Source organism: Dendroctonus ponderosae, unplaced genomic scaffold, assembly GCF_020466585.1.
Source record: "Dendroctonus ponderosae isolate FM_Combo_2020 unplaced genomic scaffold, Dpon_F_20191213v2 Dpon_F_20191213_2, whole genome shotgun sequence".
Lineage (NCBI taxonomy): Eukaryota > Metazoa > Arthropoda > Insecta > Coleoptera > Curculionidae > Dendroctonus > Dendroctonus ponderosae.
Window position 1 is genome coordinate 543,697 of NW_026018165.1, and position 14,327 is coordinate 558,023.

General features: G+C 39.5%; 1 protein-coding gene and 2 long non-coding RNA genes across 3 annotated transcripts in view; 1 reads left to right on the forward strand and 2 right to left on the reverse strand.

The window, feature by feature from the left end:
* Positions 1-337: 337 nt before the first annotated feature.
* On the reverse strand, positions 338-10,364 carry LOC109539424 (trypsin-1; the record flags this gene model as incomplete). Its single annotated transcript, XM_019907146.2, is given in 5 exon segments — positions 338-486; positions 4,755-5,006; positions 6,622-6,827; positions 9,962-10,124; positions 10,181-10,364. Coding segments are annotated over 5 exon segments (924 nt in total), but the record flags the coding sequence as incomplete, so codon positions are not given.
* Positions 10,365-11,536: 1,172 nt separating this feature from the next.
* The window catches only part of LOC125503449, a 19,594-nt gene continuing 16,803 nt past the window's right edge, over positions 11,537-14,327 (forward strand). The window contains exon 1 of the long non-coding RNA XR_007280868.1: positions 11,537-12,795. This is a non-coding gene — a long non-coding RNA (uncharacterized LOC125503449). The remainder of the gene's footprint in view (positions 12,796-14,327) is intronic.
* Positions 13,062-14,289, reverse strand: LOC125503457. The gene is made up of 2 exons (XR_007280877.1): positions 13,478-14,289; positions 13,062-13,384 (listed from the first exon to the last, which is right to left on the reverse strand). It is a non-coding gene; the product is annotated as an uncharacterized LOC125503457 (long non-coding RNA).

Below are 14,327 nucleotides of genomic sequence, written 5' to 3' on the forward strand. Positions count from 1 at the left end.
GTATCGTACAAACGTGGTACGAATGTAGCCCTTCCTCGGTATTTATTTGGTGCTTGGGAAAGTGTCAGTTGTTATGCTCTGAGTACCCCTGAAGGCCCCGATTCGATTATGTCCAATACTTGTTCCTCTGTGTCTCGAACCCGAACATCGATTGTCGTCCGCTATCTTCCTGGAACCCGAACCCCCCTTTCTTGCCCTTTGTTGGCAGGAGTTCTTTCAGCTTCTGCTATGTAGTATCTATTATATTATGTTTACACTGTCAAGACACAAATGAATATGTATATACAGGGGCAGAAATACCGTATGTCGATAACCCATTTCTCAGAAATAAAGATTGTTTATACATATATATCTATTAACATTCGTATTAACTACAGAGACAGTTATCATCTAAGTTCAGTTTTAACCAGTTAATGTATCTTGAAACTCTCGTATACACTCCGGGATATCCAGGTCTTCCACATCCAACGCCCCACGACACTATCCCTAAAAAAGTATTATTTCTTATTATTTCATCACAAATTACTATACCACAATGAATTGTAAAATATGCGAATTTTTCACCAACATTTGGTAATTGTTGACATGTTGACGTAATTGACATTATACTGCTAGTAGGGTGTTTTGGCCATTTAAAACAACAATATTTTACTTTGCACTCATGTCACATATATAATATTTAGGCACGTATTTATAAACGATACTCAAGCCAATACTCAGCTCATAATTTGCCAAGTACGAGATCGTGCTCAACCAAGAGTACACAAACAGTACTTCGTAAATTATCGGCGAAGTATCGGTCAAGTACAGGGGCAATTTATAGGGACTTTCGTGTTTATTTGATAATTTTATATTGGGATTGTTGGCGAACTTGGCAAATCTAAGATGGCGTCAATATTATTATGTACTTAAATATGTATTTTGAATCGCTGAAAAAGCGACTTATATAACGAAGATCACCGGACACAAGCTAAAATATAATATACACTTTATGTAAGAAAGTAGACATGGAATCATAAAAACTTTGCTACTTGTTGCATAGAATCTATAGAATAGAAAACTACTTGTATAGAATCTTAAACATACCACGAATTGAGTAATGGGTAATATTCTGATATTGGTAGTCCACGATTATTCACTTTCAATAATAGTTCGTTTAAAAAGGTAAAATCACGTAGTGGCCTTTGAAAACCGAAAAATTTTCGGTGATTGAACATCCGAGAAAAACTCAAAATAATTTTGGCTCTCTCGTATATTTCTTTTACTAGCACGTTGGTCTTCGTTAATTTCCTGCTCTATTACGTCCAAATATTCAAAAACCTTGTCCATTCTTATATGGTTCACGGGAGTAAAATAAAAAACGGTTCAACAAAAAATCTCGACCAATGGCTGGGCAGAAGCAAAACTCAAGCCACCGTCGACCGAGCAAGCAAAGCTGTGAGCACTGGCTTGAGCATGAGAATAGTTTATAAAACACAATCGAAGTCAAGTCTCGTACTTGAGACTCGACTCAGGCTAGAGCATCGTTTATAAATACGGACCTTAGTGTAACGTATCAACATAAAAATTAAGTGAAATCTATTACATTATCATTGGAATATATTGTATTACTGGACATTGGATCTAAATAATAAGTGCTATTGAGATAGCTATTTCACTGATTACGCGTCACAAATTTATTTCTGCATCATCTTGTTTCTGACGTTCAGGAATTAGAGACACAATATACCTGCATAGATAGCAAGACATCGACAACTATTAGTTCCGCGACCCGATAATAATGACTCTTATTTATGAGAATAAATGTTAAGTTGGTGTGTTAAGTGGTGGATTAAATGAAATATCAACCGATTTACTCGCTTGGGTTGCAACTATTTGAAGTATACGAGGGTGCTCCGATAAGTACAAAGCCTACAAAAAAAATTGGAAAACGGGCGATTTGTTTCTCCACATGGTCTCCTTTTAATTCGATACGCGACCCAGCAGTACTCCAACTTCTTTAACCTGTCTGAATGTTTCGTTTTCTCGAGGTCTACAAAGTATCCGTGGTGGTGATGACCTCCTCATTCGACTGAAATTTCTGCCCGGTAAGTGACTTTCAAGTTTGGAAACAAAAAGAAGTAGCACTGGGATAAATCTGGAGAATACTGTGGATGGGGCAGCAGTTCGTAGCCCAATTTAAGCAATTTGGCCTTTGCGACTACAGGGGTGTGAGCCGGTGCCTTGATATGGTTTTCTTGGCTAAATGGGTCCGTTTTTTTATGCAATTCGACGTCGAATCAACTCAATAATTTGATATAGTAGCTGTGATCGTTGTCTACTTCTCTGGGTAGTCGATGTGGATCACACCTTGTGAATCCCAGAAAAATGTGGTCATCACCCTTCCGACCGATAGGACAGTCTTGGCCTCCTTCGAAGCACGCTCGCCGGGTAGTCCTCTGTTTCGACTGTTCCCTGGTCTCTGGTGTGTACCAGTGGATCCATGTTTCGTCGACGGTCACGAAACGACGCAGAAACTCCTTCGGACTGCGCTTAAACAGCGTCAAACACGGCTCTGAAGTCTCACGGTTTCGTCTGTTGTCAGGAGTGAGCAAACGAGGGATTCTTCTCGCCGCGGCAAGACGGTCTTTTGAGATGCCTACTGTCTCAGCTATCTCACGCACCTTCAATCGACGGTCTGCCAATACGAGATCGCCGATTTTTCTTATGTTATCCTCTGTGGGGGCACCTGGCCGTGACTGATCAAAAACCGACGTACAACAACGTTGAAACTCGTTAAACCAATTTTGAACAGTCGCCATAGAAGGAGTAGATTCACCGTACACCGCATCCTCTAAATGCTCTTTGATTTTGCTTCGTGATTTTCCTTCCAGAAGTGATTTTCCTACCAACCAATATTCCTCTTTTTAATTTTCTGCCATCCGCAGACACGCGCGCTTCCAATCGAGGTCAAAACAAAACTACTATTCCAATTGGGCTGACATTTGGCAGTAGTCGTCTACGAGAATGTACTACACGATAGTAAATCTTCTCTTGCGATAGTGGCGTCATGGGGCGGTAAGGCTATTTATCGGACGGCCCTCGTACACATGGAAAGAACATAATAATATGTTTTATATAAAGTAATTTTAATTTAACGTAATTGAAATAGAGCGGGTAGTGTTTCAGAGTGTATATTTGGTAATTTGTTCAAATCCAACTGTCTCGAAAAAGGACACATACAAGCATCACGTTAAGGTGTGCAATGTTTTCATAAATAACAAAGCTAAACATGTGTTCAATACCAACTAAATTTAAGGATAAGAACCGGTACCACACTTACGCCCCCTCGTGAGAAAAAAACGCACGACTTTGTCCTGAGGGGCTGGACGGGAATGTGCAGCCGGCTGCGGTCAAGAAAGATCCGGGGGACAAAGGTCTGGAGAAGACTAGTGTCTTCAAAATGAAGACACAATTCAAGCCGATTTACCTCGTTGTCACCGGCGACAAAACCACCCTCGTTAGGAGTGAGGACGAAAACAAAAAAAAAGAAAAAAAAACGCTGAGGTTGGTGGTGGGTCAGAGTTTCGTGGGAAACTTGCAAGCACCGCAGGACCTGTAAGCGTTCACGTCTAGAGACGCGATGTGCCCAATTTAAGTCATCCGTTTCCTGGCACTGTTTCCCATTCGGTAGGTGCTTTTTAAACCATCAGCCTCCATGGATGTATGCAAAGGCTCCAGCCCCATGGCTGCTGTGGGCGTTATTGACAATTATACCTAGACATGCAACAATCTTACTCACGATTTGTTGGCATCTCCTGTTTTTGGTCCTATGCCACCACAGCAAAGCGGCATATGTTATAATAGTGTTTCGCAATATGTCATCGTACATCGAGTACATAATATTCAGTGATATTTCCCATGTTTTACGAATTGCGCAGTTGCCCCATGGCCCTTGTCGCCATATTTGTATTTGCTCCATTTGTTGCTTGAACAAGAGTTTTCTATCCAGGGTTATCCCAAAATATTTAAATGCTCTAATTTCGAGCCCTTCCGTATTGTTCGATTGTATTTAGCGGCTGCTGCATCAGTGATAATACAGTGTCTCCAAACATTAATAATTGAATAATTGCTTTATCATCGGCACAATCCAAACCCCTCTACGCGAGAACGGCCACCCGCATCCCAGTGGTGATCTCATTGAGTGTAACTCTACTGAAGTGAAGCTCGTTTTAGGTCCATCCACAATTTTAAAGGCTGAATGTCACAAAGTTTAACTTCTTTGACTATTGACTGGAAGAAGTATTGCCAAAAGCTGTCAATCACTCTAAATCCGGCAATATCTTTATGCTCCATTGAGGTTTCCGCTTTCTGCAGAAGTTCATACAGAACAGATTCGCAACATTTTCCTGTTTGGTACTATTCTAGACCGTAAACTGATTACTTAAAGAAACATCGCGGAGGCCATGCCGGTAAACTCCGTGAAAATGTTCAAACTTACGAAAAACTATTTGGTATTTTTGTTGATGATCCAACATGCACGTATTATGTCGTGCATTATATCATATTATTTAAGTCACGTTAAAAAATATGTCATTGTTGTTAAACAATTTCAAATTTTCAAACTGTGTGTTCCCGTTAATTTTTAATTAAGAATAACCATTCTTTTTTTGAGCTACATCTGCAGATAAGAGGAAAATTCAACTTAAAAATCAACATGCATAAGCTCATATTTAAAAGGACATCTAATACTTTTAATAGATACACCTACTTACCTACAATTTCATATTTGTCACCATTGTGTACTAAAAGCGGTCCTCCACTGTCCCCTTGGCATGAATCCATTGCTCCTCTACCAGCACACAACATGTAAGATGTTATTCGCGATGCCCGATACTTCATTGCTTTACATTGATTTGGAGTTAAAATTGGAACTTCAACTTCCTGCACTATATTTGGCAGATTACCACCTTCACTTGTTCTACCCCATCCTACGACAATACCGGTTTTCCCGGCTGGGTCTCTAACTATAAATAAAGACAAAAAATACTTATTATTTGCAATATTAAAATGAATAGCAAGTAATTTATGACAACAAAACTTCTTTGTCTGGTTTTTATACAAGTTGATCGTCAGTTTAAACGAAGATGTAGAAATACAGACTTTTTAAAGCAATACAACCTGTACAGATTGTCTCATTTTCAACACTTTTATAGGGCACCTCTGTAATGTAAGTGTCTGTATTTGATTGTTGAACAATATGCCATTTTCAGATAAAGTATACGTGGTCAGTAATGGAAATGCAACATCCTGTATACTTTAATCTACAAAGACACCATTTTGAATTTACTTTTGAATAATATAACATAATATTGGTTTCTTAGACGATTTATTAAAACTTTATTACTTTAAACCACTGTAGGCCATAAAACTATGTTAGCAATCTAGTTGTTACTAACATTTAATCCTCAATTTCATTTTGGCATATTAATTTGTGCAAATTACTTATCAACATTTTGAAAATGATGATGAAATTTCGATATCTCATCAGTTTATTCGCGAGTTCAATTACTGATGGTGACGCTGCGAAACGTCAAATTACTCGTTGTCGAGCGACGGTTGAGACTTGTCAGACTTGCTTATTTCTAGGGGTTAATGACACTTCTATCTCTTTCTATTTTTATATCACTTTTTTAATTTTTTTATCATATCTCTTTCTATTTCTTTAAAACCCTGCAAAAGTTGATTTTGAACTCGCGAATAGTGATAAAATGTATAATTGTATATACTTTCCTGACTGTGTTTCAATTCCAAATCAAAATTAATTCCTTGGTTTCAGTCATTTATTGTCTCTATTTATCAATTGAAATACGTTTCGGTGTATTTTTCCACCATCATCAGTTTTTATGTGTAGCGTTGTTGCTGCTTTAAGCCTTGGCATACATTTGGAGTATTTGATGATAAATAGAGACAATAAATGACTGAAACGCAGAAATTAATTTTGATTTGGAAAAAATATAATGACATCGATAATTGACAGTCTAAAATGGGATACCCGTCTTGCAATGAGTCACTTGCAGATTTTTAAAATTGTTTGATGTAAATGATTATGGTAACCTCACTCAACCTCTAATTTGTGTTTGTGTCTTTTGCTGCTTTGTTTGCAATATCTCACAGATACAGAATTGAATAAAATGAAAGAACTTAATGAACTTAATTAAATGAATGACTCAAATGCATGAATGAAATAAATGAATGAAATGAATGAATGAAATGATTGAATGAAATGAATGAATGAAATGAATGAATGAAATGAATGAATGAATGAAATGAATGAATGAAATGAATGAATGAAATGAATGAATGAAATGAATGAAATGAATGAAATGAATGAATGAAATGAATGAATGAAATGAATGAATGAAATGAATGAAATGAAATGAATGAATGAAATGAATGTACGAAATGAATGAAATGAATGAAATGAATGAATGAATGAAATGAATGAATGAATGAATGAATGAAAAAATTGAATGAAATGAATGAATGAAATTTATATTTACTGACCTGGTAAACCAAGTTTACTAGCCAGGAGCTATTAAAGTAGACACGAATGCAAAATATTCTTGAAATAATACTTACTTGCTGGCAAACATATTGGCCTGATATTTTTTGTAAACTCTACAGATTTTCGTAGTTTTAGCAATGCAATGTCATGGTTGTAAGAGTCCGTGTCAAAGTTTCTGTGTCTTATAATGGACGAAACAGCTCTCATCTTTGCAGGTGCGTCAGTAGTCGTCGATTGGTCATGGTCACCGAGTATCACTCGAATTTTTGATCGTCTTAATCTAAGGCGAGCATAAATAATAGTCGGGTTTATTAAAAAAAGGAAAAAACGGTATTATTTAAGTACGTACACAAAATATATTTTTCTTTAACAGTCTTAAAATGAGATAATTTGCACATACATGTCAGTGAGCAAACCATAGATTAAAAAGTACAAATAAAGCCGTTTATTCATCAACATCACGCCTACTATGCGGAAAGGAAAAACAATCAAATGCGTCCATACCCAAAAATATAACACATGGAAAGTGCTCTTTGGGATAATGGCTTCTGGTCAAGAAGTGACCCCTTTTTATTCGAAAAAAAAACGTCATTTTGTCACCGCCACAGGTTTGCTAGTGTTTTTGATAGCGACCGAATCCCTTTTACACCTTACAATGACATGACAATAACAATTTACCTTTCCGCACCCTATTCAATTAAATTTTCTTTATCCAGTGTGGAAGGTAATAATTTTCGCCACGCACATTGACAGCTTGAATGTTTGTCACTGACTGTCACCTGGCTTTTTTGACAATATTTTCAAAGCCGTTTGTTCAAACCCTTATACTTTTCGCGGCTAGTTTCCATCGAGGGTCAAGAAAAATAATTTACGGTACGTGAGACGAAAGTCGAAGGTCCGCCACTGCGTGCATGACTTCAACTTCGACTTTTGTTCGTCCAACACTGGAAAGCGGGACAAGAACGGGAGTGGCAACAACATAGCTGGACCTTTAGATGGCGCGGTAGTACTTCCGGACAATGGTTGGGCGTTGTCCAAGGATGATTGGATGATCAGTAGGGATTGATTGAGATCGTGCAAAGCGTTTATTAAATTCATTAATTTTGTATCGAGTGTATTCTTCTGCGAAAATTAACCCTAACAATATCAGAAGTGGGGTTTGTAGACTTGCGGCGTAGGACGAAAGATCGTTTTGGAGAAACGGTGGTGTATTGTGGTTCGAAACAAGTGTTGTTTTGGTGCGACATACAATCCGGAATGGCGGCCGGCAAAGACGATGATCAGGATATGGAGGATATTCTGGATTGTGAGCTAGAAGAGGAGGAGACGGGCTCGTATCCAGACGATAGTGTGACTACGAGGCGGTCAACCAGGCCGTGAAAGAGCTTATGCAACACGATTTGGCAGAAAGCATCAGGAGCTTAATGGCGGCGAAAACGGCAAGGGTGGTTAAAACAGCGATTTTGGAAGAACGCACTAGAGCGGTGGAATGAGGTGAGTTCGTTCCAAGTTGTCAAAGTAGCGTTAGGGCCTCGTCATGTACTGGGGCGTACCATGGTCCCACAGGGCTAGGGCAGGTGACGAAATTATTGAGCCCTTCGATCCGGACAGCGAGGTCTATATTGTCGATAGATGGCTGACAAAAAATGACTAACTGGGCGAAATTCACGGCTGGTCAGAGTACGAGCGGACCTATTTTATGTAGGCTAAGTTGCAAGGCGCTGCACGGTCGTGGTTCAATAGGCTCAACGACTACAACTCGGACTGATGGAAAGGAGGTGTGAAATAATAGGTGGTAAGGCTATTTCGGGCCTTATTGATGGGCTCCCCAAAAGCGTTCGGGAAAATGCCAGGACATTTCGGTGCAAGATGATTGGCCAACTGTACTCTGGGTTTTTGTCGTCCCTTGGCAGATGCCGTGTGGACTCCGAGGCGGCGGAATGCAAGAAAAAGCGGTACGTTAACTAAAGTGGTAGAGGCGGGACTCAGTGGCGCATCGGGACCCAGTGGCGAAGACACATATCAACATAGATGGTATTTCAATTAAAGTGAATGCTCTCATTGCTGAGTAAGTTATTTTCGGAAATTTCTCAAGAATTTTGCCGCTATTGCGCGACCTTTGTCAACGTTAGCCAAGAAAGATGTTGTATGGCGGTGGGGTGACTCAAAGGCCGGTACTGGCCGGTATATGATAGTGGTAGACCGATAGAGCTATATACGGATGCTTGCAAACTAGGTATCGCAGGTGTCTTGCTGTAGAAACAGGACAATGTCGAAGTTAAGACGAATTTGGATATCCAAGGCGAATTATTTCCGACGGCGGTCGGGCTCTGGATTAGTAAAGCGTTCAGTTCAGTAAAGCGGCTAGTTATTTGGCGGAAAAGGGAGTAAACCATGTGCTAAATGCGATTGTTAGTCCTAGGGCGAATCGTCAGGTAGAGAGACAGAATCGGACATTCTCGAATGCAATTGAGACAAGTGCGGAGACCGAGGCGGCTTGGGATGAAAAGATTTCTGAGATTGTATGGGACAAAAATTAGACTGTGAACAAGAGCTCGGGATACTCAGTTGCTCAACGCATGCTTATGCACAAAACTGGCGTGAATGAGTAGGGAGGTCCATGATGCTAACGTAGAACAAGAAGGCGATCAATAAAAGCTCGAAACGATCGTAGAAGCACGACGACAGTAACTAGTTACAAACTCGGCGAGTTGATATTGTGACGTAACGCTGCTACTTGTTCTAATGAAAAAGGAGTGAATCGGAAACTCACTAACAAGTACGATAGCCCCTACCTCGTGGCCGAAGTAATTGGTAATGACCGTTACTTAATCACGACGGTGAAAGGCATGAGAGGGTATAAAACGTTTAAAGCCTTGACGGTAGTCGACTCTTTAAGGCGATATATAAGTACTACTTTTGGCGATGATGGCGAAGGTGGCGCATCAGATTCTGACGGCGATGTCACGGACCGACAGAATATGATTGATCTGCTGGAAGGTAAGTTATTAATGAGAACATTAACGAATGTAAGCAACCTCGGAAATTGGTGGAACCACGGCGGGATGACAAGACTGGAAGGCGGGACAAGAATAGGAGTTGTTTGATTTCATGGAGTTCGTACAAGGCGTCTATTAAATTGAATAATTTTGTACCAAGTGTATTCTTTTGCAAAAATAAACCTTAACATCATTTTATTCTTTTCGCTAAAATTGTCCTTCAGGGCATCACATTTGATACCCTTGATTTCGAATTTAATTATAGGATTTCGTTTTGGGCATAGTACGCCTTGGGCGTCAAGTTTGGATCACCCTCTAGATATAGAGCACGATGCAAATAAATCATTATTTTGGATGTCATTGTAGCAGGAAATAAATGTATTTTAAAGCAGTTTGATCAACTTTGATTACTTACTTTCTTACACAATGCGCTGCAGTTAGAACGTAACTTTCAGCCACTAGAGAACCTCCGCAGTGAAAATGCCCATCGTAGACAATTCTGGCTATCCATGGGTAATGATTTATTCCAGTAGGTCGCCCACCCACTATTCTATTTTCATGATTCGACACTCCACACTCTGTAAAAGTAACCACGTAAAGTTTAATCGCTGATAGATTGGGTATATTAATATACCACATGAGCAATTTCTTGACTCATCTTGATCATCGTCAATCTCAGTAGACAAATCGCTAACTTCTTCCTGCACAGGGTTTCCAACACCCAGCAGACCAGAAAATCCGAAGAAGTTATTGAAGAATATCCTGCTCTGTCTAGCAGATGAAGTGGGCAATGTCGAGGAATGCATAGATTTTGCTTCCTGAAATAAAATAGAAAAGGATATAGGTCAGGAGGGTTACAGATTAGCATTACTCTAAGATGACGTAATTTAGATAACTATTGGAATGGTTTGGGAATGGTATACCTATTGTAAATATCGAGGTGCGCCAGCTTCAAAAGGTGTGCGATTGGCACAAAAACAACGAAAAAGGGAAAAAAAATGCGAAAGTCGCATTTTTTCGGAAACAATCGCATATAACTCGGTAAGTATGCATTTCGAAAAAAAATATATCCTTATAAATTTGTTCGCTATAAATTTGTCTATACGACGGAGTTTTTCCGATATCCGTAGATATGAAATGTTCGCTTTAAAATGCGCGAAAGTGCAAAAAAATAGGTAAGAAACAAGGTAATTTTAAATTATTTAATTAAGTTAATTAACCGAATACGAAAAGCTGCTCAAAATGTAAGCCCTGACTGCTGCAAAGAGTGCACAATAAAGTGATGTGACACGGCTACAAACATATTTGGAGTTAAACGGGCAGAACTTCGAACAAGTAGATATTTATTTTTGATTTAACAGCTTAATTGTATTTTAATTGATTGATATTGATCATTGATACAAACCCTTTACAGGAGGTTGCGTTGGCATATGTGGCGAATTTAGGTAAGTATGTCACTCATTTGCCCCAAAAAGGTTGGCAGTATGACGGTAAAGTGACAACGTTATCTTAACCTCGAAATTTTTAATTGTCTGTAATTTTTTATGTTTTGTGTTTACCATGGTTACTAAAGTTTTTAACAATTAAGAATCAACCGGTATTGACGTAATGTTAATACAGCCGCTTACCTGCAAAAATATTGTTGCCATCTTTCTGATCTAGTTTTTGCAAATATCTGAGTTTTTATTAAAAATTATTTTTTATTATTTTTCCTGTACTCCCTAAAGAACCCCAGACAAAACCTCAGGGGAATGGAATAAATTTTGAATCACCCTGTATAGATAGACATTGCTGCAATAAAAACATTAATGCATAAACTTGGGTTTATCGTGCGGAAATTTTATGGTTATTTTTGTTGCTGATATATATATATGTTTTGCATCAAAAGAGATCATTCCGCTGTATTTCTAATGACAATAGGAATTGCGGATTTTGGGGTTTGGAGTGCAGAAGTGGTGGCCGGGGCCGGGGCCGGGGCCGGGGCAGCCTGGGAGGCCTGAGGGGCTTTGGTGTTTTGGGAGGCTGCACGTCTTGGACCAGTGCTCGTGGAGTGCGGGGTTAGAAGTTTTGGGAATATTTATCTTACTTATGTCCCATTATGGGGGAACTTTTTTTTTAGTCACCGGCCATGGCCATAGCCTTTTTATGTTTTTTCTAGGCCTTTTTGGTTCAAAATCTCTGGTACGGTAAAATACGGTATTTTCCAATGGCTTGTACGGTAATACGCGTTTGAAAAGTTGGCTACCCTGGGTGGGCGTCTTGCAGGCTTACCTTGCGCGGACCTGCAGCTGTTTGATTCGCTCGGAGCCTGAAGGGCTCCGCTCTCAAAATCTCATTTTTGTTGTTGTTGGTAACGTAGATAACGTAGCAGGAAGTGCTGGAACCTCAAACGGGCAATGTCAATTACGAACTCCCGCGAACTTATGCTCGAACTGCACTGCCACTGGTTGCACTGAGCAGGGACTTTCCGGAGCCCTTCGGGACCTGCACGTGCCCTTGAGGGAGGCGTGAGCTCGAATTTATTTCTTTTTTGAACCCTATGTGTATACACGTGGTTCCAGGGGGTGGGCAAACACGTAGCGGTGAAGCAGTCTGCTGTGGCACGCGCATATGCCCGTACGCACGGTACCAGCAGCCGAAAATGGCATACTGCTCAGCCATGTTGCCGAACTGCCACCAAAATAGAAAATTACAATGAAAACAAAAAAATAATTCCTTCAATGTTCAAAGCTTAGCAGAATTACGTTCATACAGGACACGACACTGAGGGCCAACTGCACCACTTCGGCTTAGGAGTTAAGTGGAACTTAATAATTTAAGTTGACTACATCACAGTTTAAGCGCCACTTAAACCAGTCTAAGTGGCACCTAGCTTAAGCCGTACCCGTGGTTCGGCTTAGCCATAAGTGGGACCTGTRCGCAAGCGTCGCGGGTTGGTTGACGGGTTACAAATACATACATAACCAAAAACAGATTGTTGAATTCACGTTTTGGTTCATTCTTGTTCGGCGGATATTTAATAAGGTGAATCATGGCGTTCTTTATGAATTCTTTGACATGGGACGATGACGACGATATATATGAATTGGAGATAATTGAATTTGGGGTGCCAAGGCGGATTAACAACCGTGCAAATCATTTTCATGATTTGGATGATTACTCATTTTTTTTTTAATTTCGACTAACCAAAGAGACTGTAATGGTTCTATTGCCGTTAATTGAAGGACTGCTAGAGTTTCCGATTGAGACGTAAGTATTAATGTGAATACTTATTTAATTCTTCAAATATACTGTTTCATATCAATGAATGTGTTTTCTCTAGAATCAATGTATATCTCCAATTTCGCAATTATTAACTGCTTTGCGGTACTATGCTACGGGTAGCCATTTGGACAGCATTGCAGATTACATGTTTGTAATAAAAATTTGAAATATTTAATAACATGTGTAATACAGCAGATATTTGAAAAGTGGTTCAAATTAGGCAATCTTCCCATATAAAAACACCAATCCAATTTTTTTATTCTGATTTATTTATTTTTTTTAACTCGGCTTCTTTGAGAGCAATGTCTAATTGTAAACATTTTACTTTTAGAGCATGCTCTTCTTCTTTGCGCTCTCTTTTACGGTCTGCCGCTTTCATTTCTGACGTCAGAAATTTAATTTTCAAGTCAGCCCCTTGTTCATATTTTGCGGTGTGAAGTGTCCTCACAGCACCAGGTCTTCTCCTCTTACACCAACTGCCATTTTCTTCGGAAAGCTTGTCGCTTCGAAGTACCTTCGGCAGCTGTATCCTCAAATCCGCTGCAGAATGGTTGCCCCAGTCAATTTGCTTCACCTGAATAAAATGGATCAATAATATTATGTTTGATTTTTACTAGATTGATTTTAGTATTTGGCTATGACAAAAAGAAGAAAGAAATGTACTTACAGGACCTCCTTCCGTTGCAATATTCGCATTCGAAGAAGACGAACTAGTCCCAGCCTCATTTTCCTCCACAAAAAGCAAAATGCTGTCCCCATCAAAATTTGGCAGTCCACCCATGGTTTTAGCACTTACAATCTCCTTAAAAACATGGGTCCTGGAAAGGTGTAAATGCTGCACCACCGCCGGTCTGTATTAGCGACTTTTTTTCTTGAGACACAACCATTCTGACTTTTTTTTTAAATTTTCGTAGCACTTCCGCAATGATTCTTTACTGCGGAAGACTTTCCTTGGTGATGAGGCGTTGAAATCGGCAGCGATCTTATTCCATGTATCGTCTTTTTCTCTCCACGAGCACGAGTCATTTTTTTTTGTTTTCGATGATCCCTTTATAGTCTCGGCATACTTCTAATAACCGATATTTCTCCTCATTTGTTTAATTGGGAGTTCGCATTCCTTTCGGTAATTTAGTGTTTTCCGATTTCATTGGGTTTTCCATTTAATTTGATTTTTTTGCACTAAAAACAAACCACAGATTCACACGCTTTCGTCTTCAAAAGTAAAGTCCAACAATCGCTGTCTCGTTGACGTTTTTGTCAAAAGCTTTCAAATTAGGCAGGTACGAAATCCCCTAAAATTATCAAAAATCCCTGAACTAGGTGGAACTTAGTTAAGAGGGTTGGTTGACGGGTTACAAATGTGGCCAACTCTATCCGCCACTTCTCAACTAGCAGCTCCAACCGAAACGCCAGCTATATCTCACCGCATAACATCTGCGGCGTTTCTATTTAAATAGCACTTCCAATCTATGTACTCTCAGGCCCCCGGGAGAGATGGAATCACCAACAAGATGCTT